Source organism: Saimiri boliviensis, chromosome 6 (assembly GCF_048565385.1).
Source record: "Saimiri boliviensis isolate mSaiBol1 chromosome 6, mSaiBol1.pri, whole genome shotgun sequence".
In the NCBI taxonomy this organism is placed as follows: domain Eukaryota; kingdom Metazoa; phylum Chordata; class Mammalia; order Primates; family Cebidae; genus Saimiri; species Saimiri boliviensis.
Window position 1 is genome coordinate 122,172,604 of NC_133454.1, and position 26,861 is coordinate 122,199,464.

The 26,861-nt window shown below is 50.8% G+C and overlaps 3 protein-coding genes across 10 annotated transcripts; 1 reads left to right on the forward strand and 2 right to left on the reverse strand.

The window, feature by feature from the left end:
* Positions 1-1,043: 1,043 nt before the first annotated feature.
* LRRN4CL (LRRN4 C-terminal like) lies at positions 1,044-5,482 on the reverse strand. Its single transcript, XM_003920242.4, has 2 exons — positions 4,709-5,482; positions 1,044-3,857 (listed from the first exon to the last, which is right to left on the reverse strand). The coding sequence occupies exon 2, from the start codon at positions 3,850-3,852 to the stop codon at positions 3,136-3,138; it is 717 nt and encodes a 238-aa protein (XP_003920291.1). The 5' UTR covers positions 3,853-3,857; positions 4,709-5,482; the 3' UTR covers positions 1,044-3,135.
* A 61-nt stretch (positions 5,483-5,543) lies between these two features.
* Positions 5,544-24,558, reverse strand: BSCL2 (BSCL2 lipid droplet biogenesis associated, seipin). Of its 6 annotated transcripts, none has more exons than XM_003920243.4 (11): positions 24,101-24,558; positions 22,299-22,615; positions 19,431-19,512; positions 12,123-12,266; positions 8,290-8,424; positions 8,004-8,101; positions 6,525-6,666; positions 6,329-6,395; positions 6,049-6,129; positions 5,874-5,954; positions 5,544-5,783 (listed from the first exon to the last, which is right to left on the reverse strand). In XM_003920243.4, exons 1-11 carry the CDS (start codon positions 24,185-24,187, stop codon positions 5,635-5,637), a joined length of 1,383 nt encoding a protein of 460 aa, XP_003920292.3. In that variant the 5' UTR covers positions 24,188-24,558; the 3' UTR covers positions 5,544-5,634. The 6 variants fall into 6 exon arrangements, with proteins under 6 accessions (XP_003920292.3, XP_010334054.2, XP_010334059.2 ...); XM_010335752.3 differs by having other exon boundaries at positions 6,049-6,135; XM_010335757.3 differs by lacking the exon at positions 24,101-24,558 and adding an exon at positions 23,252-23,313 and having other exon boundaries at positions 6,049-6,135.
* A 51-nt stretch (positions 24,559-24,609) lies between these two features.
* Positions 24,610-26,201, forward strand: GNG3 (G protein subunit gamma 3). 3 transcript variants are annotated; one of them, XM_074401606.1, is made up of 4 exons: positions 24,846-24,923; positions 25,148-25,229; positions 25,301-25,400; positions 25,681-26,201. In XM_074401606.1, the coding sequence occupies exons 3-4, from the start codon at positions 25,302-25,304 to the stop codon at positions 25,807-25,809; spliced, it is 228 nt and encodes a 75-aa protein (XP_074257707.1). In that variant the 5' UTR covers positions 24,846-24,923; positions 25,148-25,229; position 25,301; the 3' UTR covers positions 25,810-26,201. The 3 variants fall into 3 exon arrangements, with proteins under 3 accessions (XP_003920293.3, XP_010334048.1, XP_074257707.1); XM_003920244.4 differs by lacking the exon at positions 25,148-25,229 and having other exon boundaries at positions 24,610-24,923; XM_010335746.3 differs by lacking the exons at positions 24,846-24,923; positions 25,148-25,229 and adding an exon at positions 24,701-24,789.
* The last annotated feature ends 660 nt before the right edge of the window (positions 26,202-26,861 follow it).

Consider the following 26,861-nt stretch of genomic DNA (forward strand, 5'->3'; position numbering starts at 1 on the left):
CATGTTGACCAGGATGGTCTCGATCTCTTGACCTCGTGATCCACCCGCCTCGGCCTCCCAAAGTGCTGGGATTATAGGCTTGAGCCACCGCACCCGGCCTATTTTTTATTTTTTGAGATGGAGTCTTGCTGTGTCCCCTAGGCTGGAGTGCAGTGGCGCAATCTTGGCTTACTGCAACCTCCAACTCCTGGGTTCAAGCGATTTTCCCACCTCTGCTTCCCCAGTAGCTGAGATTATAGGTAGCTGCCATCATGCCAGGCTAAGTTTTGTATTATTAGGAGAGACAGGGTTTCACCATGTTGGCCAGGCTGATCTTGAACTCCTGACCTCAGGTGATCCTCCTGTCTCGGCCTCCCAAAGTGCTGGGATTACAGGTGTAAGCCACCATGACTGGCTTAATGTGTTACTTTCATAATTTTAAAAAGTTGAAATATTAGTAGGGCTGAGCACAGTGGCTCATGCCTGTAATCTCAACACTTTGGGAAATTGGTGGTTGGGGGAGAGGGGGGTGAATCTCTTGAGCCCAGGAGTTCAAGACCAGCTTATGCAAAATAGTGAGACCCTCCGTCTCTATAAAATATATACATATATATATTATTTAAAAAGTTATAGTATCCAGCCAGGCGTGGTGGCTCATGCCTGTAATCCCAGCACTTTGGGAGGCAGAGATGGGTGGATCAGGAGTTCAAGACCAGCCTGGCCAAGATGGTGAAACCCCATCTCTACTAATAATACAAAAATTAGCCGGGCATGGTGGCAGGTGCCTGTAATCCCAGCTACTTAGGAGGCTGAGGCAGGAGAATCACTTGAACTTCGGGGAGTGGAGGTTGCAGTGAGCTAAGATCACATGCCACTGCACTCCAGCCTAGGAGACAAGAGTGAAACGCTGTCTCAAAAAAAAAGTTATAATATCCACACAAGTGAGTATTATACTGTGTAGTAACACAAAACAGACTTTTCTACATTCACTTAATTTAAAAAAATTCAGAAGTATGTATACTACTCTGAAAAATAGGTGTGTGGACAGTGAATTGAATGGAATCATAAACAATGAAAATGACTCCCTTTTAAAGGTCCTTTAATATTGTTAAAGTGGATATACAATAAATACAAATGGAGGGAAAGGGGGAGGAGAAATTCCTTGATATTATTGTTGTTTTTATTTTACCTAGCAAGAATGTAAATTTATTCTCAAAATCCCACTGAAGCCACCCACAGTGACAGACCCCTTTAGAAGGTGTATGATCCAGGTCATCTAACTATAACCAATGAGCCAGTGGCCTGATTTGTATGGCCCATGAACTAAGAATGGTTTTCACATCTTTTTTAGAATTTATTTTATTTATTTATTTTTTTAAAATGGGGTTTCACCATGTTGGTCAGGCTGGTCTTGAACTCCCGACCTCAGGTGATCCTCCTGCCTTGGTCTCCAGAGTGCTTGTATTACAGGCGTGAGCCACCACGCCTGGCCTGGTTTTCACATCTTTAAAGAAGGGGGTCTGGCTGGGTGCGGTGGCTCATGCCTGTAATCCCAGCACTTTAGGAGGCTGAGGTGGGTAGAAGATCAGGAGTTCGAGACCAGCCTGACCAACACGGTGAAACCCCCTCTCTACCAAAAAAAAAAAAAAAAAAAATTAGCTGAGCATGGTGGTGGGCGGCTGTAATCCCAGCTACTCAGGAGGCTGAGGCAGGAGAATTGCTTGAACTCGGAGGTGGAGGTTGTAGAACCAAGAAGGTGTCATTGCACTCTAGCTTTGGCAACAGAGCAAGGCTCCCTCTAAAAAAAAAAAAAAGACCGGGCGCGGTGGCTCAAGCCTGTAATCCCAGCACTTTGGGAGGCCGAGGAGGGTGGATCACGAGGTCGAGAGATCAAGACCATCCTGGTCAACATGGTGAAACCCCGTCTCTACTAAAAATACAAAAAATTAGCTGGGCATGGTGGCACGTGCCTGTAATCCCAGCTACTCAGGAGGCTGAGGCAGGAGAATTGCCTGATCCCAGGAGGCTGAGGTTGCAGTGAGCCAAGATCGCGCCATTGCACTCCAGCCTGGGTAACGAGAGTGAAACTCCGTCTCAAAAAAAAAGCTAGACTCGGTGGCTCATGCCTGTAATCCCAGCACTTTGGGAGGCTGAGGCAGGTGGATCACAAGATCAGGAGATCGAGACCAGCCTCGCCAATATGGTGAAACTTGGTCCCTACTAAAATACAAAAAGCCAGGCGTGGTGGTGTACGCCTATAATCCCACCTACTTGGGAGGCTGAGGCAGGGGAGTTGCTTGAACCTGGGAGGCAAAGTTTGCAGTGAGCTGAGATCGATCAAGACACTGACTCCAGCCTGGCAACAGAGCAAGACTCTTTCTCAAAAAAGAAGGAAAAAGAAGAAGAAGAAGAAGGGGTCTGGCCATGTTGCCCTGGACTTAAATTTTTCTGGGCTCAAGAGATCCTCCCATTTCAGCCTCCGGAGTAGCTGCTACTATAGATTTGCATTTTCATATCGGGTGGTTTACACATCTTTTTTTTTTTTTTTTTGAGACGGAGTTTCGCTCTTGTTACCCAGGCTGGAGTGCAATGGCGCGACCTTGGCTCACCGCAACCTCCGCCTCCTGGGTTCAGGCAATTCTCCTGCCTCAGCCTCCTGAGTAGCTGGGATTACAGGCACGTACCACCATGCCCAGCTAATTTTTTTATATTTTTAGTAGAGACGGGGTTTCACCATGTTGACCAGGATGGTCTCGATCTCTCGACCTCGTGATCCACCCGCCTCGGCCACCGCGCCCGGCCGGTTTACGCATCTTTAAATGGTTACAAAGGTCATATAAGTACCCAACATAATGGTATCCTCGATTTTATCCTCTTAAACTGCAAAGACTACATTATTTACTATCTGGTCCTTTAAAAAAATTGTGGGGACTCTTTCTACTCCTACCCAGACCTCGGTCAGGAAACAAAGCGCCAAGCCCGCTACCTAAACAAGCGCTCAGCCCAGAGAACCAAGACTCCGCTGAGGCCCTGGCACTGCCTCCCAGCTTGCCGTCCAGCCTGTCCTGGTGGCAGCGGGGTCCCGGTCTTCCCCGGGGAGCCGGGCTGAGCGCCCCAAGTGGGGCTGGCTGTGCCCGAGATGCCCCCAGGCCCCTTTCAGAGCGCCCCTGAGGCTCGGGCAGTGGCTCGGCGCGGGCAGCCCCAGCGATCGCGCAGGCAGAAATGCCACACCAGGGCGGCACAGCTCAGCAGGGCCAGGGCCATGCCCACCCCAATGGCCGCGTGGACGAGGGTGTGGGGGTTGGGCGGCACCACGAGGCGGCTGCAAGGTCCAAAGGCGGGGATGTCGGCCCCCTTGCGGCCCTCCCCTCCAGCCTCGGGCACGCGGCTTGCCCCGGCCTCATTAGCGGCTACCACACAAACGACATAAACGCCCCCAGGCTTCAGCCCCTTCAGTTCGGCTCTGCGGACCGTAGCGTTCAGCGGGGGTCCCTTCTGAGCAGCCTCGCTGCCGTCCCGGAGCAGCAGCCAGTAGAGGAGGACCGGGGAGTTGGGGGCACACCAGTGGACCACTGCGCGGCCCTCCTCGGCCACAATGCGCACTTCTCCCATGCGCGGCGGGTCCGGCGGCTGGGCAGGGCTGGAGAGTCCTGGGCACAGGCAGGCCGCCGGCCCCGCCCTCTGTAGCTCCTTGCAGGGCACCTGCAGGTGTCGGCAGTGGTCGTAGTCGCAGGGGACGGCTGACAAAGGCGGCCACGCCGTCTCAGTCTCATCTTCCTCCTCCTCTTCAAAGTCTTGAGGGGCCAAGGGCTGACCTCTGGGAACCAGGAAGGTCACGGCCAGGAGCCACAGAAGGCAGAGAGAGCCCAGCATGGAGACTGGAAGGGAAGCGGTGGATAAAGCCTGTTCAGACCGAAAGCGTGCCATGCCCCCTGCCTGGACACAATCTCTGGGGACAGGAAAACGCAACTGGGGAGCAGAAGAGGAGAGATTGGAATGTGGCAGACACGCTCATTTGTCAGCCAACTTGAGGCCAGGCTATGTCTTGGTTTCAGACAAAAACTAAAACATGGTCTAACACGAGGCAGATGCACGATCAATATGTGTTAAGTATTAGAAACAGTTAATTAATAAAGTACTGGGGGAGAGAAGGGAAGGAAATGATTTGCTTAGTCCAGGGAAGAACCGTAGGATATTTACTAGCTGCCACCCAGAGAAAAGATGGAAGCAAAACAAGTCAGGCCCGGGCCCCTAGGCTAATGCCTGTAATCCCAACACTTTGGGCGGTCAAGGCAAGAGGACTGCTTGAGGCCAGGATGCCAAACTAGCTGGGGCAACACAGTGAATCCCCATCTGTACAAAAATAAAAATATTAGGTAGGCATGGTACGCATGCCTGTAGTCCTAGCTACTCAGGAGGATCAGTTGAGCCCCGGAGTTCAAAGCTGCAGTGAGCCATGATCACCCCACAGCACTCCTGCTTGGGTGACAGTGAGACCTCAACAAAAACAAATATCGGTCAGTGACACAAGCAAAAACCCAGAAAGGAGACAGAAGTGAGAAAACAGAAGGGAGAAATATTGAAAGCACAGCTGTTTGAAAAAAAAAAAAAAAAAAAATAGGGACTCTGGAATCCTCCCTTCCCACCTGCTATCTGTGCAAATTCTGTCCAAGCTGCCCTGGCCCCTGCTTGCCCGCCTCCTCCTCTCTGGCCCATAGCAGCTCCTCACCAGTGGGTAGGCCTCGATGCAGCGGGAATCTACCACCCGGTGTCTGTGGTGTTGGGCTGAGGGATCCCCAGGATCTCAGGCTGTGCTGTCAGGTTGTATCTTCAACTTCAATGCCGTTTGGCTGGAAGCTTTTATAACCTTTGACTGTGATGTCACGACCTAGCTTCCCTCCTCCTTCCCTAGCTCCTGGTGATTGCCAAAAAAGAGGGCTGCTCCCTTCAGAGGGACTGAGTCACGGGGCCAGGGATGGGGAAAGCCACATGCAACGGTTTCAGCTGGAGACCAGGATGCCTGGGTTCTGGAAGGCGAGTGGAATGTGGAAAGCAGCCAGGCGCTTAGAAGCAAAGGCTGAAGTCATGTGAAGGGATGGGGAGGGGAACATAGGAGGCGGCCACCTGGCTGGTACCAGAGGAAAACAGCTGGGAACAGCATGGGGCTGAGCTGCAAAATGCTGTTTTGGTAAAAATCATACCAGATGCATGGCAGTCATTTCCTGTCTTCTGCCTCCCAATGGACAGAGAAAGGGAGGAAGGGAGGGGTGTGGAGGGGGCCAGAATGATGTCTCCAGCTATCCAGACCTGCCCTACACCACCCCCTCCCCTGGGAGAGATGAAAGTCACATGCAGGGAGTGGGAAGACTGCTAGGGGCCAGGACAGCTTCTCCCTCCTTGGACTTCCTATGCTCATGAATGGAAACATCTGTGCTTAAAATAGCCCAGGTCTGGAGTCCTTCCCCATGAGGAGCCCTTGACAAGACCTCTTGCAATGGCAGACAGAGATGCCTGGGGGACACAGCGTTTTCAAATGGCCCCAAATCCATTTCAGAGTCAAGGAAGAAGCTCACACAAAATAGTTTATTGAAGGAAAAATGAGGGGAGAGAGGTCATGTGGGAAAGTGCTGGAATGTGAGAAGTCTGCCCTTTTCTTTAGGAACTAGAGCAGGTGGGGCGCTGGCGGAGAGCACCCCCAGAGGGTTCAGAGCTGCCCAGAGTCTCTGGGGCAGGGGCAGGAGCAGGAACAGGAGCAGGCAGGTTGGCCTCAGTCAGCAGAGCTGCATCTTCCCAGGAGCCTGAACCTGGGCCAAGAAAGGGAAAAACAAAATCCCAAATGGGGTATTAGATTAACTGGGGGTCCCGCCCAGATCCCGCTGCAGGATGCCCCTCACCATCACTGGCCTCAGGTTCTAGCTCCTCTTCTCCATTCAGGGGCTGCTGATCTGGTTTCTCCTCCTCAGACGGCTGACCCTCTGCAGGCAAAAGGGGAATGCAGGGGTCAGACCCAGACACTGAAGGAAAGAGCCAAGGAGTGAGGAAGGAAGAGAGAGTGGCATTGTGCCATACCTGTCCCTGAGGGATCTTCAGGACTCTCACCATCCTCTGTAACATCTGATTGCGGAGTTGACTCCTCCTGGCCTTCAGGCCCTGTGCCTCCAAAGTGGGAGAGGACAGGTTAGGATAGGGTGGCTGTGCCCTCATGGCAGTGCCAACCTCACCTCCCTTGCCTTTGATCCTTGTCTCAGTCTGATACCCTAAGCTTCATACTGGATGAAGCAGGGACTCCCTCTGACCCAGCCCAGCTCAACGCAGCCCACCTCAACAGCTCCCCAGCCAACACCTTTACCTGGCTGATGAGCAGAGATCTTTTGTTGGACTTCCTTCCGGGAACCATCTCTTCTTCGGATGTTAACCTATGGAGGAAAAACTACTGAGCAGCTGGGACTAACTTCCCTCACCAACAATCAAGGGTCCTTATGACCTAACCCGCACACACCCCTGACCACCCACAAAGATCATCAAGGGGAGATGCCCTTTTCAACCTGTAAAGAGAAGCGGTGTCGGGGCCAGATGCCCCCCCACACCCACTGCATGTAGCTGAAGAGCACGATGACGCTGAGGAAGGTGAAGTTGCTGGCGACACCTATGAAGGCGCAGGTCATCGGGAAGTTGTACAGCAAGTATCTGAGGTAGGAAGTAGGGACAGGAGGGGAGTAGTAATTACCAGAGAAGACCAGCCTTCTCATTGCCCAGAAATAATTTCTAGGGCAATTCAAGTGAGTTTGGCTACAGCCGGCTCTGCCGCCCCTGCCTCCCACCCACACAGTTCCCAGAACGTGTTGTATCAGGTTCTGACAAAGGCCGAGGACTTTGGGAAGTCTCCTGTGGCGCGGCCATAGGCCACAGCCTCAACGTTGGCTGTCTCTCAAGAGTTACCCCAACTCTTGCTGAGCCAGCAGTTCAAGACAGTAGCTCTCAACTCTGTCAGCCCATCAACACTCCTCGGGATGCTTTAAAAAATTCTGCTCACGGGCCGGGCACGGTGGCTCAAGCCTGTAATCCCAGCACTTTGGGAGGCCGAGGCGGGTGGATCACGAGGTCAAGAGATCGAGACCATCCTGGTCAACACGGTGAAACTCCGTCTCTACTAAAAATACAAAACATTAGCTGGGCATGGTGGCGCGTGCCTGTAATCCCAGTGACTCAGGAGGCTGAGGCAGGAGAATTGCCTGAACCCAGGAGGCGGAGGTTGTGGTGAGCCGAGATTGCGCCATTGCACTCCAGCCTGGGTAACAAGAGCGAAACTCCGTCTCAAAAAAATAAATAAATAAATAAATAAATAAAAAATTCTGCTCCCTTAGGTGGAGCTCTCAGCCCTGAATGTCTGGGTGGATGGCAGGGTGGAGGGAAGATGGACAGGGCTGAGGAAGGGTGGAGAGGGCGGGGGCAAAAAACAAATTAAAAATTCCAATGCCTAGACATGACCCTGACAAATTCTGGTTCAGTTAGTCTAGGAGGTGCCCAACGGTGTTTTTTTAAATTTTTATTTATTTTTTTTTGAGATGGAGTTTTTCTCTTGTCACTCAGGCTGGAGTGCAGTGGCGCGATCTCGGCTCACGGCAACCTCCGCCTCCTGGGTTCAAGCAATTCTCCTGCCTCAGCCTCCTGAGTAGCTGGGATTACAGACATGCGCCACCATACCCAGCTAATTTTTTTGGTATTTTTAGTAGAGACGGGGTTTCACCATGTTGATCAGGATGGTCTCGATCTCTTGACATCGTGATCCACCCGCCTCAGCCTCCCAAAGTGCTGGGATTACAGGCTTGAGCCACCGCGCCCGGCCAGGGTGTTTTTAAATAGTTCCCTAGGGAGCTGATAGGCTAATGGACAGCCAGCATTGAGAACCTCTGGCCTTTGTGAAACCAGACTCTGTAAACCGATTACCTCTGCTTGGAACCCTATTGGTGGAAGGTCAGCCCCCATGAGAGAGCTGCCCAAGGTCCACTCCAGTGGCCTCTCACCTGAGCCCAGTGAAGTGTGCGTGGATGCGGAGGTAAGCTCCATACAGCTGGATCCGCTTGCTGTGGATCTCAATGATCGCTCCGGTGGTCGGCACATACTGCAAGGTGGTGGGATGAGGGCGGCGTTAGGCCAGGGCCCTGCCGCTGGCACTCTTACCCACTCCATCTGAGGCCCGCTTCCAGCTTCTCAGGTGTGGTGCCTCCTGACTGAGCCTGGGGGCTCCTCAGGTAGAATCCTGGGCTAGTGGGGAGGGGCTGTCTCCTAGTCATCGTTCACCTCACTCACCGAGTTCTCTCTATAGTCCGCATAGAGCTCCACCTCCAGCATCTGCTTCTGCTCTGCAAAGCCAAACAGCAGGAGGCTAGAGAAGACCAGCGTGTCCAGCATCTGGAGCAGGTCTGAGCGGTAATGCAGCATCACCTGCCAGAGGTGGGAAAAGGAGAGGCTGGGGACAGGTGCGCGAGGTCCCCATGACCCTACCTACCCCTCAACCACCCCAGAGCAGTCTCCAAAGGCTGCTTCTTGGTCAGGTCCCCGACTCCCTCACCTTCACTTCCTACCCCTCAGTCTTCACCCAACCATTCCAATTTTCTTGAGTATCTTTCTCCCTACCCAACCACACTCTATTCTAATGCAAAGGCTCCTCCTTCCAAGAAACCTTCCTAGATTAAGCCCAGCACTGTCTCTGATCTTCCTTTCCCACCAAGTAGTTTTGTAATCCAGTAAGGGATCTAAGTCCCAGTGTACCATCTGAAGCTTCCCCCACAATGTAGACACCAGGAATTTGCTTCATGATGAGGTTCTATTGCGAATTCATGTAAGAATGGAGTCTTAACATTTATGAGGCCAGGCATGGTGGCTCACATCTGTCATTACAGCATTTGGGGAGGCCGACATGGTTGGATCATTTGAGGTCAGAAGTTCAAGACCATGCTGCCGAACATGGTGAAACTGAACCTCTACTAAAAATACAAAAATTAGCTGGGTATGGTAGTGGGTGCCTATAGTTCCAGCTACTCAGGAGGCTGAGGCAGGAGAATCTCTTTTTTTTTTTTTTTTTTTTTTTTTTTTTTTTGAGACGGAGTTTTGCTCTTGTTACCCAGGCTGGAGTGCAATGGCGCGATCTCGGCTCACCGCAACCTCCGCCTCCTGGGTTCAAGCAATTCTCCTGCCTCAGCCTCCTGAGTAGCTGGGATTACAGGCACGCACCACCATGCCCAGCTAATTTTTAGTATTTTTAGTAGAGACGGGGTTTCACCATGTTGACCAGGATGGTCTCGATCTCTCGACCTCGTGATCCACCCGCCTCGGCCTCCCAAAGTGCTGGGATTACAGGCTTGAGCCACCGCGCCCGGCCTTTTTTTTTTTTTTTTTTTTGAGACAGAGTTTCGCTCGTTACCCAGGCTGGGGTGCAATGGCGCAATCTCGGCTCACCGCAACCTCCGCCTCCTGGATTCAGGCAATGGATTCAGGCAATTCTCCTGCCTCAGCCTCCTGAGGAGAATCTCTTAAACCCAGGAGGTGGAGGTTGCAGTGAGTTGAAATGGCGCCACTGCACTCCAGCCTGGGCGACAGAGCGAGATCTCTGTCTCAAAAACAAAAAAACGTTAAGGCCAGGCACAGTGGCTCACGCCTGTAATCCCAGCACTTTGGGAGGCCGAGGTGGGTGGATCATGAGGTCAAGAGATTGAGACCATCCTGGTCAACATGGTGAAACCCCGTCTCTACTAAAAATACAAAAAATTAGCTGGGCATGGTGGTGCGTGCCTGTAATCCCAGCTACTCAGGAGGCTGAGGCAGGAGAATTGCCTGAACCCAGGAGGCGGAGGTTGCGGTGAGCTGAGATCGCGCCATTGCACTCCAGCCTGAATAACAAGAGTGAAACTCTGTCTCAAAAAAAAAAAAAAATTAGGCTGGGCGCGGTGGCTCAAGCCTGTAATCCCAGCACTTTGGGAGGCCGAGGCGTGTGGATCACGAGGTCAAGAGATCGAGACCATCCTGGTCAACATGGTGAAACCCCGTCTCTACTAAAAATACAAAAAATTAGCTGGGCATGGTGGCACGTGCCTGTAATCCCAGCTACTCAGGAGGCTGAGGCAGGAGAATTGCCTGAACCCAGGAGGCGGAGGATGCGGTGAGCCGAGATCGCGCCATTGCACTCCAGCCTGGGCAACAAGAGCGAAACTCCGTCTCAAAAAAAAAAAAAAAAAAAAATTAAACACCCACTATGTGCTGATAGGAATTTTACATGTCCCCACTGAATCCAAACTAGTCTTTGCTATGAGGCAGTTACTATTATACCCATTTTATTTATTTATTTATTTTTTATTTTTATTTTTTTTTGAGACGGAGTTTCGCTCCTGTTACCCAGGCTGGAGTGCAATGGCGCCATCTCGGCTCACCGCAAACTCCGCCCCCTGGGTTCAGGGAATTCTCCTGCCTCAGCCTCCTGAGTAGCTGGGATTACAGGCACGTGCCACCATGCCCAGCTAATGTTTTGTATTTTTAGTAGAGACGGGATTTCACTATGTTGACCAGGATGGTTTCGATCTCTTGACCTCGTGATCCACCCGCCTCGGCCTCCCAAAGTGCTGGGATTACAGGCTTGAGCCACCGCGCCCGGCCCCATTTTATTTTTTTATTATTTTATTTTATTTTATTTTTTTTAAAGACGGGGTTTCACCGTGTTGGTCAGGGTGGTCTTGAACTCCCAACCTCAGGTGATCCGCCTGCCTTGGCCTCCAAAGTTCTTGGATTACAGGCATGAGCCACCACGCCCAGCCTTTATACCCATTTTATAATACCTTATGCCCAAGAAGTTAAGTCAGGTGACCCACAGCTAGCTTGTTTCTGTCTGGCTCTAAAGACTGTTTTTGAGAGCAGCTCTACTCTTCACACTTTACCCCAAAGCTGGCGTGCTCATGAGATGGCTGGGTTGTTTGGCAAATGTTTCTGATTTGGTAAGCTGAGTCCTCCTCTTTTTTTTTTTTTTTTTTGAGATGGAGTCTCCTTCTGTCGCCTAGGCTGGAGTGCAGTAGCACGATCTTGGCTCACTGAAACCACCAACTCCCTGGTTCAAGTGATTCTCCTACCTCAGCCTCCTGAGTAGCTGGGATCACAGGCATGTGCCACCATGCCCAGCTAATTTTTGTAGTTTTAGTAGTGACAGGGTTTTGCCATGTTGGCCAGGATGGTCTCAATCTCCTGACCTCATGATCTGCCTGCCTTGGCCTCCCAAAGTGCTGGGATTACAGGCGTGTGCCACCATGCCTGGCCTGATTCCTTTCTTTTTCTTTTTCTTTTTTTTTTTTTGAGACAGAGTTTCGCTCTTGTTACCCAGGCTGGAGTGCAATGGCGCGATCTTGGCTCACCGCAACCTCCGCCTCCTGGGCTCAGGCAATTCTCCTGCCTCAGCCTCCTGAGTAGCTGGGATTACAGGCACACGCCACCATGCCCAGCTAATTTTTTGTATTTTTAGTAGAGACTGGGTTTCACCATGTTGACCAGGATGGTCTCGATCTCTTGACCTCGTGATCCACCCGCCTCGGCCTCCCAAAGTGCTGGGATTACAGGCTTGAGCCACCGAGCCCGGCCGGTCTCGATCTCTTGACCTCGTGATCCACCCGCCTCGGCCTCCCAAAGTGCTGGGACTATAGGCTTGAGCCACCGCGCCCGGCCCTGGTTCCTTTCTTTATCCTGATGTGTCTGTGACCTTAGAGCCAAGGGTGTTTTCTCCTGAATCCCTACCCAGACAGTTTTTTTTTTTTTTTTTTTTTTTTCTTTGAGACAGTCTTGCTCTGTTGCCCAGGGTGGAGAACAGTGGCTCGATCTTGGCTCATTGCAGACTCAACCTCCCAGGCTCAAGCAATTCTCCCACCTCAGCCTCTAGAGTAGCTGGGACTACAGGCCTGTGCCACCATGCCCAGCTAATTAAAATAATTTCCTTTCTAGAAGTGGGATTCACCATGTTTCCCAGGCTGGTCCTGCATTCCTGGGCTCAAGCGATCTGCCTGCCTTGGCCTCCCAGACTGCTAGGATTACAGGCATGAGCCACGACACCCAGACCCCTACCCATTCTAATCCTGCCCCTTCCTCCATACCTTCTCACAAATACTTACGGAACGCGAAGAGGTGGAGATGATTCGACCACCTCTGGTGTAGCAGGAAATGGTGACCAAGAACATGCCCAAATCTTGATTCACAGGAGACTCTGGCAACTCAAGCTCTAAGGTAACACGATACGGCTGTCCGTACATCAGCACCTGCCCAAGGTAGCCCTCATTTATTTAAAAGAAAAATTTTGTTGAAAATGTATTATCCCTATTCCTCCTCCCTCCCAGCCCCGCAACATCCCCATATACTCTGCCAAAACCCTCTTGGGTAGCCTAATAGGACTTTCAATCTCTCATCTCAAGAAGGTGCTGCCCCCTTCTGGTGGCTGGAGCCTCCCACGTCCAGGTCTTCTGTACCCTGTTGGCTCTCCTGAATTAGACTGGCTACCCCATTCCCAGAAAGGCTGTGTCACATTTCTTTTCCAAAAATGAACCATCATGTTGCCAACTGGGCCATCTGTGACTGTGTTCTATGTGCTGGTGAGGCTGTCCCCAGGGCACAACCTGCCCTCTCTTACATTATTAATTAATCAAGCGCTGACTGCTCCGTCTCCCCAGCCAGCTCTGGCATAGCCATCCTCGCTCCAGATCATCTTTATGCCATTCTAGGTCCCTTATCTTAGCTCTGTTGGTAGCATCCCAAGACTCATAGTGGGAAGGCTTCTTCATAGGGACTACCCTCAAGAGGTTAAAGATTTGCCACCAAACAAACATGTTCTAATTTTTCCTTCTTTTTTTCTTTCTTCCTTTCTGAGAGAGTTTTTCCTATTTCTACATTCTTTTCTTTTTTGAGATGGAGTTTCACTCTGTCACCCAGGTTCGAGGGCAATGGCTTGATCTCGGTTCACTGTAATCTCCCCATTCTGAGTTCAAGCAATTCTCCTATCTCAGTTTCCCGAGTAGCTGAGATTACAGGCACCCACCACCACGCCTGGCTAATTTTTATATATTTAGTAGAGACAGGGTTTCACCATGTTGACCAGGCTGGTCTTGAACTCTGGACTTCAGGTGATCCACCCACCTTGGCATCCCAAAGAGCTGGGATTACAGGGATAAGCCACAGCACCCGGCCCGTTTCTGTATTCTTCTAAACACTTTATTGATTCTTATACAGCAACAGGGCCCTCACACAGTAGTATATAAAAATCACAGGGGCTGGGCGCGGTGGCTCAAGCCTGTAATCCCAGCACTTTGGGAGGCCGAGGCGGGTGGATCACGCGGTCGAGAGTTCGAGACCATCCTGGTCGACACGGTGAAACCCCATCTCTACTAAAAATACAAAAAATTAGCTGGGCATGGTGGTGTGTGCCTGTAATCCCAGCTACTCAGGAGGCTGAGGCAGGAGAATTGCCTGAACCCAGGAGGCGGAGGTAGCAGTGAGCCGAGATCGCACCATTGCACTCCAGCCTGGGTAAGGAGAGCGAAACTCCGTCTCAAAAAAAAAAAAAAAAAAAAAAAAAAAAATCACAGGGGTGAGAGTAAAACCTTTGTTTTTAATCAAAGAGGGAATGGGTTAAAAAAAAAATGTTGGCCTGGCGCAGTGGCTCATGCCTATAATCCCAGCACTTTGGAGGCCAAGGCAGGTGGATCATGAGATCAAGAGATTGAGACCATCCTGGCCAATATGATGAAATTCCATCTCTACTAAAAATACAAAACTTAGCCAGGCATGGTGGTAGGTGCCTGTAATCCAGCTACTAGGGAGGCTGAGGCAGAAGAATCAATTGAACCTGGCTCACTGACCACAATCTCTGCCTTCCGGTTACAAGCACCTGTAGTCCCAGCTACTCAAGAGGCTGAGATAGGAGAATCCCTTGAACCTAGGAGGCAGAGGCTGCAGTGAGTAGAGATCATGCCATTGCACTCCAGCCTGGGCAACAGAGCAAGACTCTGTCTCAAAAAAACAAAAAAAGAACTATCTGTTAAAGAAAATGGATTCAATGAGGTTCCTACCCCCTTTAAAGTGCAGATGATTAAGCCAGTTGCTTCATAAACGCTTTTTTTTTTTGAAGACAAGGTCTTACTCTGTCACGCAGGCTGGAGTGCAGTGGTGCGATAATGGCTCACTGTGCCTGGAACTTCTGGGCTCAATCTGTCCTCCTACCTCATGCTACAAGTTCCTGGGACTATAGGAGGTATAGGCACATGCAACCACATCCAACTAAATTTTTTTTTCAGGGGAGACACAGGGATCTTGCTTTGTTGCTCAGCCTATTAATTCTTCCCCCTGGCCACTCTGTCTATTAATTCTTTTTTTGTTTCCTGAGCCAAGGTCTCGCTCTGTCCCCCAGGCTGGAGTGCAGCTGTGCGATCACAGCTCACTGCAACCTCCGCCTCCTGGGTTCAAGCAATTCTCCTGCCGCAGCCTCCCAAGTAGCTGGGACTGCAGGTGTGTGCCAGCATGCCCAGCTAGTTTTTGTGTTTTCAGTAGAGACGGGGTTTCACCATGTTGGCCAGGATGGTCTCGATCTCTTGACCTCGCGATCCACCCACCTCAGCCTCCCAAAGTGCTGGGATTACAGGCGTGAGCCACCGCGCCCAGCCATGTTTTTTTTTAAGATGGAGTCTCACTTTGTTGCTCAGGCTAGAGTGCATCGGTGTGATCTCAGTTCACTGCAACCTCCACCTCCTGGGTTCAAGTAATTCTCCTGTATCAGCCTCCCAAGTAGCTGGGACTACAGGTGCATACCACCACGTCCAGCTAATTTTTGTATTTTTAGTAGAGACAGGGTTTCACCATATTGGTCAGGCTGGTCTCAAACTCCTGACCTAAGGTGATCCACCCACCTTGGCCTCCCAAAGCACTGGGATTATAGGCGTTGAGAAACCGCACCCGGCCAGAATCTGCATCTTATAGTTTACTACTTAAATACATGCAAACACATGCAATGTATAGTTTTCTACCAACCCTGTGAGCTGATAGACAGCAGCGACCACATCTACTTCTAGCAAGGCGTTACACATAGTGGACAGATGGATTCATTAATTCATTTAAAAATATTCATTGTCGGGCCGGGCGCGGTGGCTCACGCCTGTAATCCCAGCACTTTGGGAGGCTGAGGCGGGTGGATCACAAGGTCAAGAGATTCAGACCATCCTGGTCAACATGGTGAAACCCCGTCTCTACTAAAAATACAAAAAATTAGCTGGGCATGGTGGCGCATGCCTGTAACCCAGCTACTCAGGAGGCTGAGGCAGGAGAATTGCCTGAACCCAGGAGGCGGAGGTTGCGGTGAGCTGAGATCGCGCCATTGTACTCCAGCCTGGGTAACAAGAGTGAAACTCTGTCTCAAAAAAAAAAAAAAAAAAATTCATTGTCAACAAACAAAATGTTCAACCTCTTCTAATTATCAGGGACATAGGCTGGATCTGCTCTCATCCTCCTTTTTTTCCCTCCCTTCCTCATATGACAGCCTCACACCTGACCGTTTCAGGCTCCCTCCCTTGGCTCCCTGCATCCCCATCATGATCTCTGCAATGGGCCATACAATTGTATGCACCATTCCAGGTACTGTGGCTTTTTTCTCATTTCTTCTCAATAAAGTCATTTATTATTAGTATTTTTTGAGACACAGTCTCGCTCTATCGCCCAGTCTGGAATGCAGTGGCGCAATCTCACCTCACTGCAACCTCCAGTCTCCTGGGTTCAAGCGATTCTTCTGCCTCAGCCTCCTGAGTAGCTGGGATTACAGGCACACACTACTATGCCCAGCTAATTTTTGTATTTTTAGTAGGCTGGGATTTCACTATGTTGGTCAGGCTGGTCTCGAACTCCTGACCTCGTGATCTGCCTGCAATAGCCTACCAAAGTGCTGGGATTACAGGCATGAGCCACCGCACCTAGCCAAGTCATTTATTATTTTTTAACCATAGAAGCAAACTGAATAAATGTCTTTTTTTTTTTTTTTTGAGACGGAGTTTCGCTCTTGTTACCCAGGCTGGAGTGCAATGGCGCGATCTCGGCTCACCGCAACCTCCGCCTCCTGGGTTCAGGCAATTCTCCTGCCTCAGCCTCCTGAGTAGCTGGGATTACAGGCACGAGCCACCATGCCCAGCTAATTTTTTGTATTTTTAGTAGAGACGGGGTTTCACCATGTCGACCAGGATGGTCTCGAACTCTCGACCTCATGATCCACCCGCCTCGGCCTCCCAAAGTGCTGGGATTACAGGCTTGAGCCACCGCGCCCGGCCAAATAAATGTCTTTATAGAATATTCTAAGCCAGCTGTGTTGGCTCACACCTGTAATCCCAGCAGTTTAGAAGGCCCAGGTGGGAGGACCACCTGAATCCAGGAGTTTGAGACCAGCCTGGGCAACACAGTAAGACCCTATCTTTTTTTTTTTTTTTTGAGATGGAGTTTTGCTCTGTTGCCCAAGATGGAGTGTAGTGGAGCAATCTCAGCTCACTGCAACCTCCACCTCCTGGGTTCAAGCAATTCTCGTGTCTCAGCCTCCCAAGTAGCTGTGACAATAGGTGTGCGCCACCACACCTGGCTAATTTTTATATTTTTAGTAGAGACAGGGTTTGACCCTGTTGGCCAGGCTGGTCTCGAACTCCTGACCTTGGGTGATCCACCTGCCTCCTCAGCCTCCCAAAATGCTGGGATTACAGGCATGAGCCATCACCCCTGGCTATAATCCTAACACTCTGGGAGGCTGAGTCGGGAGGGCCACTTGAGCCCATTGGTTTAAGATCAGCCCAGGCAACATAGCAAGACCTTGTCTCTGCTTTAAAAAAAAAAAAAAAAAAAAAAAGAAAATTAGCTGGGCATGGTGGCACATACCTGTAGTCCCAGCTAATTGGGAGGATTGATTGAGCCTGGGAGGTTAAGGCTCATGCAGTGAGCCATGATCCCATCACTGTATTTCAGGCTGGGCAACGAAGTCCAGCCAAGGGCAAGACCCTGTCTCAAAAAGTAAAATAAAATACAACAAGTTTGTACCTGAGTCAAGGCACCAAAAATAAAATAAAATAAAACAAAACAGAACCCCAGACTCTATACTCCTCCCTTCAGAGGTGTGACATTCCATTGTTAGATCAGTTTCCTCCCAAGTATCACTTTTGAAAAATAACTTCATGCCAGGAATAGTGCCTCACACCTGTAATCCCAGCACTTTGGGAGGCCAAGGTGGGCAGATCACCGGAGGTCAGAAGTTTGAGACCTGCCTGACCAACATGGTGAAACCCTGCCTTTACTAAAAATACAAAAATTAGCCAGCATGGTGGCAGGCACCTGTAATCCCAGCTACTCAGGAGGCTGAGGTGGGAGAATCACAGGAGGCAGAGCTTGCAGTGAGCCGAGATCATGCCACTGTACTCCAGCCTGAGCAACAGAGTGAGACTCCCTCTCACAAAAAAAAAAATAATAACTTCAAATTATTTTTAAATTCTTAGCAAGTTTCACCACTGACAACTTCTTTTTTTTTTTTTTTTTTTTTGAGACGGAGTTTCACTCTTGTTACCCAGGCTGGAGTGCAATGGCGCGATCTCGGCTCACCGCAACCTCCGCCTCCTGGGCTCAGGCAATTCTCCTACCTCAGCCTCCTGAGTAGCTGGGATTACAGGCTCGTGCCACCATGCCCAGCTAATTTTTTGTATCTTTAGTGGAGACGGGGTTTCACCATGTTGACCAGGATGGTCTCGATCTCTTGACCTCGTGATCCACCCGCCTCAGCCTCCCAAAGTGCTGGGATTACAGGCTTGAGCCACCGCGCCCGGCTTACCACTGACAACTTCTAATTACATTGCTGACTGACAACTCAAAACACTTCAGTAATCAGAAAATCAGAAAAAATGTTGATCTCCCAAGGTTTTTTTTTTTTTTGAGATGGAGTTTCGCTCTTGTTACCCAGGCTGGAGTGCAATGGCGCGATCTCGGCTCACCACAACCTCTGCCTCCTGGGTTCAGGCAATTCTCCTGCCTCAGCCTCCTGAGTAGCTGGGATTACAGGCAAGCGCTACCATGCCCAGCTGATTTTTTGTATTTTTAGTAGAGACGGGGTTTCACCATGTTGACCAGGATGGTCTCGATCTCTTGACCTCGTGATCCACCTGCCTTGGCCTCCCAAAGTGCTGGGATTACAGGCGTGAGCCACCGCGCCCGGCCCCAAGGTCTTTTTTAAGTGTTCACGGATCCTATCCTTTATCAGAGCCTCCTCTAGCTTGCCTAGTATAGACAGCCCAGTTCCCATGTGCATTTCTCAGGTTTCTCAGGTTTGTTGAAGTCACACTGGCATCTGGCCAGTCCTCTGGCACAGTACCCTTTGTACAGATTGCACGTATTTATCAATAGTTTCATCATTTTACATAAATGCTTTCAAAATTCTTGGTGGATGCCATCTTATTCCAATGTAATTGTTGATTTGTTCATCTAAGTCTAAAACATTGCTCACTTCATGTAGCAGATATGACCTACCTGAAAGAGATCATACCTCACCTGATACAGACAGTCCTCAATTTACTATAGGGTTACATCCTGATAAACCCATCTAAGTTGAAACTATCATAACCCAAAAATGCATATATAATACACCTAACCTAAAGAGCATCATAGCTTACTTAGCCTAGCCTACCTTAAACATGCTCAGAACACTTATGTTAGCCTAACTATAGTTGGGTAAAATTATCTAACACAAGGCCTATTTTACAATAAAATAGTGAACATCTCATGTGATTTATTGAGTACTGTACTGAAAGTGAAAAACAGGCCGGGCACAGTGACTCATGGTGTAATCCCAGCACTTTGGGAGGCTGAGGCAGATGAATCATGAGGTCAAGAGTTTGAGACCATCTTGGCCAACATGGAAACCCTGTGTCTACTAAAAATATAATTAGCTGGGCATGGTGGTGTGCACCTGTAGTCCCAGCTACTTCGGAGTCTGAGGCAGGAGAATTGCTCGAACTCAGGCAGAGGTTGCAGTGAGCTGAGATCACGCAACTGCACTCCAGCCTGGCAACAGAGCAAGACTCTGTCTCAGAAAAAAACAACAACAAAAAAAACCAGAATGGTAGTATAGGTACCTAAAGCATAGTATCTACTGAATGTGTGTCATTTTTGCACCACTGTAAAGCTGAAAATTGTTAAGTTGAATTATCATAAGTCAGGGGCTGTCTGTTGAGAAAGAACATTTCTAACATCAGACACAGAAAGCTCAATCAATACACACAATTTTAATTTATCATCAACCCTCTTTTCCTTCAGAACCTTCCTCCTAGTCTCTTACTCCTCACTTCCTGCTTTCCAGGCCTTTCTCAAGTTTTCCTATTTTGAGTTATCAAAGCTCTAATGAAACCTTTTCTAGTTCCTGTACTCACCCGATCACGACCACCCTTAATCAGCGAGACATTGGCAACCGGGAAGGAGCAGAGTGAGGTGCTGGAGGAGTCACAGTCAGTCCTAAATGAGAATGGAGGAAGATACTCTTCTAAGTTAGTCTTACTAGTCTGTCCGTACACCTTCTTGGCCTCACAGAGCTCCCTCCTACCCTCCTCCCTTCTCTCAGAACAGGCACCCTTCTGTTACAAAGATGGAGAACAAATGTGGCCAGAAGATTCAAGTATCAGAATGATTATGTCAGTCACTTCCTGCTATTTCAATGTTATGTCCTCTCATTAGAGCAGATGTTCTTAGATGGAAATCTACAGATACTTAGCTAAGTAGTTTCACACTTTAGTGTTTCTAAAGACTTATTTAAGGAACTTGAAGAAAATGTAAATTCCAGGGCCAGGCATGGTGGCTCATGCCTGTAATCCCAGCACTTTGGGAGGCTGAGGCGGGCGGATCACCTGAGGTCGGGAGTTCAAGACCAGCCTGGCCAACATGGAGAAACTCCATCTCTACGAAAAATACAAAATTAGCCAGGCATGGTGGCACATGCCTGCAATCCCAGCTACTCAGGAGGCGGAGTTTGCAGTGAGCTGAGATCATGCCATTGTACTCCAGCCTGGGCAACAAGAGTGAAACTCCAACTCAAAACAAACAAAAAATGTAAATTCCGGCTAGGTGTGGTGGCTCACACCTGTAATCCCAGCACTTTGGGAGGCCGAGACGGGTGGATCATGAGACCAGGAGTTCAAGACTGGCCTGACCAATATGGTGAAACTCCATCTCTACTAAAAATACTTAGCTGGGTGTGGTGGCATGTGCCTGTAGTCCCAGCTACCCAGGAGGCTGAGGTAGGAGAATCGCTGGAACCCGGGAGGCGGAGGCTGCTGTGAGCCAAGATTACACTATTGCACTCCAGCCACCTGGGTAACAGAGCAAGACTCCATCTCAAAAAAAAAAAAAAGGTAAATTCCAGGGTCCCACCCCAAGAGATTCTGATTTGGTAGCTCTGGTCTGGGTCCTAATTTGAGAAAAACGCCTCCAATAGTATCCATAGATGGTCATTAAGAGGCTCATAAACTCCTTCAATTGTAGGCAAATTTGCATGTAGGGGTTTGGGTGCAACATATGCCTGGGCATGTACATATGTTTTTATGGCAGGAAGGGCTGAAAGATCCATCGCCTAAGAGTTTAAGAAGCTCTACTTTAGAAACTATAGCTCTGGACCAGGAACTTAAGGGAAAAAAATGACTTTAAACCATTGCTTATAATGCCCTTTCCTGCATCTATTGATAGGTCTTACAACCACTGTTAAGAAGAGAGTTCAGGGCCGGGCGCGGTGGCTCAAGCCTGTAATCCCAGCACTTTGGGAGGCCGAGGCGGGTGGATCACGAGGTAGAGAGATCGAGACCATCCTGGTCAACATGGTGAAACCCCGTCTCTACTAAAAATACAAAAAACTAGCTGGGCGTGGTGGCGCGTGCCTGTAATCCCAGTTACTTAGGAGGCTGAGGCAGGAGAATTGCCTGAACCCAGGAGGCGGAGGTTGCGGTGAGCCGAGATCGTGCCATTGCACTCCAGTCTGGGTAACAAGAGCGAAACTCCGTCTCAAAAAAAAAAAAAAGAAGAGAGTTCAGCTGTGAATCCAAGAAAAAAAGAAGAGAGAACTATGCTGGGGGCATGGTGGCTCACCCCTGTAATCCCAAAATTTTGGGAAGCCAAGGCAGGCAAATCACAAGGTCAGGAATTCGAGACCAGCCTGGGTAACAGAGTGAAACCCCCATATCTACTAAAAATACAAAAATAATTAGCCAGGCATGGTGGTAGGCACCTATAATCCCAGTTACTTGGGAGGCTGAGGCAGGAGAATTGCTTGAACCCAGAAGGCAGAGGATGCAGTGAGCCAAGACTGTACCACTACACTCCAGCCCAGGCAACAGTGCGAGACTCTTGCCTCAAAAAAAAAAAAAAAAAAAAAAAGAAAGAAAAAGAAAGAAAAGAGAAGAAAAAGAGAGAACTTAGTGGCAGGGCATGGTGGCTCACACCTGTAACCCAGCACTTTGGGAGATCGAGGCGGGTGGATCACCTGTGTTCAGGAATTTGAGACCAGCCTGGCAAACATGGTGAAACCCCATCTCTACTAAAAATACAAAAATTAGCCAGGTATGGTGGCACATGCTTGTAATCCCAGCTACTTGGGAGGTAAGGCATGAGAACCACTTGAACTCAGGAGGCGGAGGTTGCAGTGAGCAGAGACTGCACCACTGCACTCCAGCCTGGGCGACACAGCAAGACTCCATCTCAGAAAAAAAAAAAGAGAGAGAGAATTTGGCACTTGGCAGGGTTTGTGAAATGGGAGGGAACTACGGGGCCAGTCAAGACACAGAACTCTCTGGGAGGCAACTTTATGCACCGACTCATCTGTTTCCATAATCTCTATTGTGCAGGAGACTTTCAAAGGATGGGAGGCAGTAAAGTAAAAGGCAAACAGCTGCTTTCCTAATGTCTTCTCTACTGAAAGCCAGGTTGGTTCTGAACTAAGGGACTGAGGTGGCTCAAAATTCTACACTGGCCCTGAGAGGAGGGTAATCCAACCAAAATAGAATTGAGCTTCATAAGGATAGAAGTGGATTTTTTTTCCCTTTTTCTTGTATTTTTAACCAGAATACAGTAACCAGAGGTAGAATTAGAACCCTATCCCTGGCAGCCCAAATTCAGCTTTGGGCTGTGAAAGCCCTGTAAGCACACCTGGCTTCAGTTTCCTCATCTGTAAATGAGGGGATTGAACTGAATGAGTTCTAAGGGCCCTACAGCAATTCCCATAGGACTCCTCTATTTTGATTGAAGGCCCCTCTCACCTGTAGTAGAAATGCACGGGGCTGAGGTGGCTGACAGTCGGCATGTAAGAATAGTAGAAGGAGCCATAGAGAAAGACAGACACCCAGAGCAAAAGGAGGATGGTGCAGAAGATCACTCCAAACTGCAGAAGCAGCCTGCGGGCACGGCCTGCCAAGACTTCGCCCACCTCCTGGGCCCACAGTAAGGCAGGTACTGGAGGGTCGTTGACCATGGCCGGGAGAGCAGGGTGTCTGGCCCCAGGGTCAGGCCTTGCGTTCCTAACTGCTCTGCCACCCGGACGACAACCCTGGCCATGGGATGAGACAGCTGGCGGTTCCTGGAAAGAGAGAAGGGAGAAAAGAGTGACTCCTTTACCCAGGGAAGTGGGGACACAAAAGCCTACTGGAGTGGTTTTGAGGAATGAGAGATAGCAGGATAGCAGTCATTGTTTCATATATATGGCCTTTCTCCAAATGATTGTGCTGCTCAGCCAATTATCCCTTCCCTTTCCTCCGCTGTGTTCCCTTCGCCCCCAGTGCTAGCGCTCCTCAGTGAAACTCCTTCTCCAACCACCTGACTCTGGGACAAACCACCTTGATACTCATTCACAGCTATATAACAAAGAACGAGCACCTTACAATTCTTACAAAGCGCTTTACGCACACGGTGATACTGAATCCACACTGCTAGGCAGCTGCACGAGAATGTGCGACTTGCCTAAGGTCGCACGGCCAGACCCGAAGCCAGTAGGCTGAGAGTCGCCACAATTGCTTTCCGAGTTTCTCCTCTCCGCCTCGAGCTGAGCTCGCTCCCACATAAGGCTGCGCCCCAAGCCAGACGGAGCGCCCAGCAGCCAACCGCCGCTCCCCGCCAGCCCCCTCCGTCTCCGGGGTGGGCAGGGCGCCCAGAGCCCCTATCTAATCGTGCAACCATGGAAACCAGCCCGCCGGCTGCCACAGGGCGGCCGACTCACCAGCCTCGCGCGCTGCCAGGGCAACCGAGACGGGACTTCCGGCTCCTGGGGAAGTCCCGCCCCTCTCCGCCCGCCGCTCTTGTAGCCCTTGGAGGTGGGGCTTCGGCCCAGGGCGGGGCCCAGCGCGGTAGGGCGGAGCCTTCCCGGGCTGCGCGGCTCATGCCTCCCGGTGCTCGCCACTGGCCCTCTCTGCGACAGGTTTCCCTCCGGTTACCGTGACCAAAGGGGAAAGACGCCTGCTTCCCTGCAGACCCCAAAATATGCCCCAGGGCATGCGCTGACTGCACCATCCGCTCGGCCCTCCCTCGAAATCGCAATCACGGTCCTCCGTGCACACCTTCACCACCGGCCATTTCACCCCTGAAGAGGGCAAGTGAGGCGGGCATCCAGCTGGCGCTGTTTATTGCCCACAGCCCCTAGGACCTGTAGACATCTAAGGTGGGGGCATTCGCCTAGAGCATGTTGCAGTCTGCGGCAACCTGGGTCTCTTGCGTTGCGCAGGCCGATTAGTCCCCTGTTCCCAGTGTGGTAGCATTTCAGCTCTGCGTTTTGTGGACTTCCTCTGACCCTAACTGGACGCACTCTCCCTCAGAGTCATCCCCCGCCCCCGGCACATTATCTAGACTAGCTCTTGGCAGGTGGTATCTTCTATTTTGTAGACGTCTAATCACCCCAGGTAAAGCCCTTCAGATGGCAAGGCCAGTGTTCTGTACATCTTTGCACACTGCTGCAGGCGTGGGAAACGATCTATTCAAAATGAATGAAATTCTTCAAACCAATCCCTCCACTCCACACCAGCCCATCTATTTCCAGTATATTTCTGCTGACTGTCCTCACAAGGCCCCCTACCTCCTCTTTGTCCGGTCCCTTGATCTGGTCTCCGCACGCCTCTTTTTCCCCAGCTTCCTCCCTTTGGTCTACCTTTTCTGTAGACATCTTCCTGACGATGAGCCTCTGCTGCCTCTGGATCTTCCACTGAGTCACTTGTGGCTACAACAAAGTGGCGATCCAGACGCCGATACCTGTGGCGCATCACATTTTCCTGGATATGGAAAATGGAGGGTCCCTGGGAGAGAAACGAAGATTCAGGTGCTAAGTGCTGTGTCAGGGTAGAGGAGGGAGGAAGAGAAGAGGGGGGCGACTGCCCAGCTGATGTCAGATTTTCAAATGAGCAGGGTCCCCCGCAGCCAGTACAGACTCCACTGCAGGGGCTGTCATAGGCCCAGACCACCCCATTTGAGAGGGGTAGTCAGCCTTGGCCTCAGCTCTATTGGGGAGGGCTCTAGCCCAGACTAAGGATGCCTGCAATGGGGGAGGGGCAAGCAGTGAACCAGCAACAGTGGGGGTGTGCGCAGGGGATGCAGGCAGCTAGGCTCCCCCACTGGCCAGGCAGTTGGTATGCTCCAGCATCTGAGCAGCTCCTTCTAGCATCCTTCATCCTTCAGGTACCAGCCATCCAGGCAGCGCCTGAGCTGCAGAAACTGAGACCAGCAGCCCTCACCCGAACTCTGGCCTTACCCTCCCCAGTGGCCTCCTCTGTAAGTCACTGCTTCTGCATCAGATTCTTTCAGCTGCAACTCCCTACAGGGTGGGGCACCCATCTCAGGCAGAAGGTTTTGGTGCCCTCCACTGACCCTACACCCAGGGCTGCTACTGCCGCTCGTGGCTTCAGGTGAGTAGGGAACGGCCTGTTTTTCTCCTTTTGGGACTCACTGGAGGAGATAGGGGTGATGTACCCTCCTCATCAAGGTGGTTGAGGTCTTCAGAGCTGGAACACACATGGCCTGAAGGGCTGAAAAGCCTTACATCATTTGTGTAAGGTTTAATGATCTATGGTCCAGGCCATGACTTTGGGGAACACCTCATCCCACCCTATTTTTTCCATGAGGAATACAGGGATGAGGCAGTCCACTGGAGGAGGAGGAGGAGAGGAGAAAAGGGAAACAAAATATTGGGGCACGACCGCAGCCTTGTAAAGGTCGGTATGGAGTGAGGTGGAGGAGGGCCTCCAGGTAAGACTGTGCTCTGAGAGGTCCCTCTTTTTTCCAGGATGAAAGGTGAGACTCCAGTGAACAGCACTATGAGTATTGGGCAAGCACGCAAGATGGTGGAACAGCTTAAGATTGAAGCCAGCTTGTGCCGGATAAAGGTGGGTGGGACCCTGGCTGGCTCCCATTCGTTGGCCAGACCGTGCTGTGCTGCAGGTTCCCAAAGCTCAGATGCCTTCTTTCCCTCACTCCCTGGGTCAGGGGAGGAGTCTGGGGCTCTGCAAGGAGAGCTGTCCCAGGCCTCTATGGGGGATGAGGGAAAGACAGTTGTAAGGAGCCCTGAAAAGGGCAAAAGAGAACTCATTTGGGGAGGGAGGCTGCAGTCCCCTACAGAGGTCCTGGCTAACAATACCCATGCGCCCCCCCTCGGCTGTGTCCCAGGTGTCCAAGGCAGCAGCAGACCTGATGACTTACTGTGATGCCCACGCCTGTGAGGATCCCCTCATCACCCCTGTGCCCACTTCAGAGAACCCCTTCCGGGAGAAGAAGTTCTTCTGTGCTCTCCTCTGAGCTGCCCTGTCCCTTCTCACAACTCCTCACTTTTCCCTCTCCTGGGCCCTTCCTTAGGTCTGTAATTGTCGTGAGCCCCTGAGGCTCCCTGCATCCCATCCTTAACCCTTGCCTGACCATGTGAGGTTATCTGAAGCACAAGCCCGCCCTCACCTATCTGTTGACCCCATTTCCTCCGCCTTGTGACTGACCCCAAGAACCCCAGAGACATGAGGCACCCTTTGCTCCACCCACAGCAGGGCCCCGTCAGACTCTTCCAGCAACCTGCTCACTTCCCTTGGTGACCCGCTCAGACAGTGGAGAGAGGGATTGGCCAGGTGCTTGCTCTCTGTCTCACCTGGAGCTACTGGGAGGGTAAAGCCATTTGAAGAATAAAGTCATCCAGAACCTCAGAGGACAGCTCCTGTGTTAGCATTCTTGGGGGGAGAGGATCATCAAGTAATAGATCTGCCATAACCCAGGGAAAAGGGCCAATCAAAGCAGGCTAGACATTGTCAAGGATCGAAGATCGGTGGAGTCAGGGGATGGCGGGTGAGAGAGCGTCCCCAGTGGAGAAATTAAGTACAACAGACACTCAAGAGGCTGCGGAGAGCAAACACACACACAAACGTGCAATGAAGCCAAGTGAAATGGTAAACAGAACGAAGAGGGTGGATTTAGGGGAGGATTCGGGAGTGCAGTGGCACAGCAGAGGAACTCCTAGGACAGGGCGCGGCTTGGCTTCAGTTACCGCGACCGGGGCCGGTTTTATACCTAAGATGGCTGCGCCCACAGCCGCTCCCCTTCCAAGATGGCCATACCAACATGGCGGCCCCCACCTCACGAAGTTTACCGTACAGGGCTTCTCTTAAAATGGCGGCCCCCAGGCAGCCGGCGTTCTTAATATGGTCCCTTCCGCGCTCTTCTGGTCTCAAAATGGCTGCCCCTGCCCTCACCAAGTCGGGGACCCCTGAAACCCCGAAATCTGGATTTCGATGTCCTCCCGATTGAGCTGAAGGCACACGGGCGGCCATGACGAGGAATAACGGAAAAAGGGGACCCCAGGAAGCACA

Coding starts and splice junctions, on each gene's coding strand:
- LRRN4CL (XM_003920242.4), bottom strand. CDS start 3,852: ATGCTGGGCTCTCTCTGCCTTCTGTGGCTCCTGGCCGTGACCTTCCTG.
- BSCL2 (XM_010335752.3), bottom strand. CDS start 24,187: ATGTCTACAGAAAAGGTAGACCAAAGGGAGGAAGCTGGGGAAAAAGAG. Junction 19,513..22,298: donor CCCGTGCATTTCTACTACAG/GTGAGAGGGGCC, acceptor ATTCTCATTTAG/GACTGACTGTGACTCCTCCA. Junction 6,136..6,328: donor GATCTCTGCTCATCAGCCAG/GTAAAGGTGTTG, acceptor CCCACTTTGGAG/GCACAGGGCCTGAAGGCCAG.
- GNG3 (XM_003920244.4), top strand. CDS start 24,610: ATGCAGGCAGCTAGGCTCCCCCACTGGCCAGGCAGTTGGTATGCTCCA. Junction 24,924..25,300: donor ACTGCCGCTCGTGGCTTCAG/GTGAGTAGGGAA, acceptor TCTTTTTTCCAG/GATGAAAGGTGAGACTCCAG. Junction 25,401..25,680: donor CCAGCTTGTGCCGGATAAAG/GTGGGTGGGACC, acceptor GCTGTGTCCCAG/GTGTCCAAGGCAGCAGCAGA.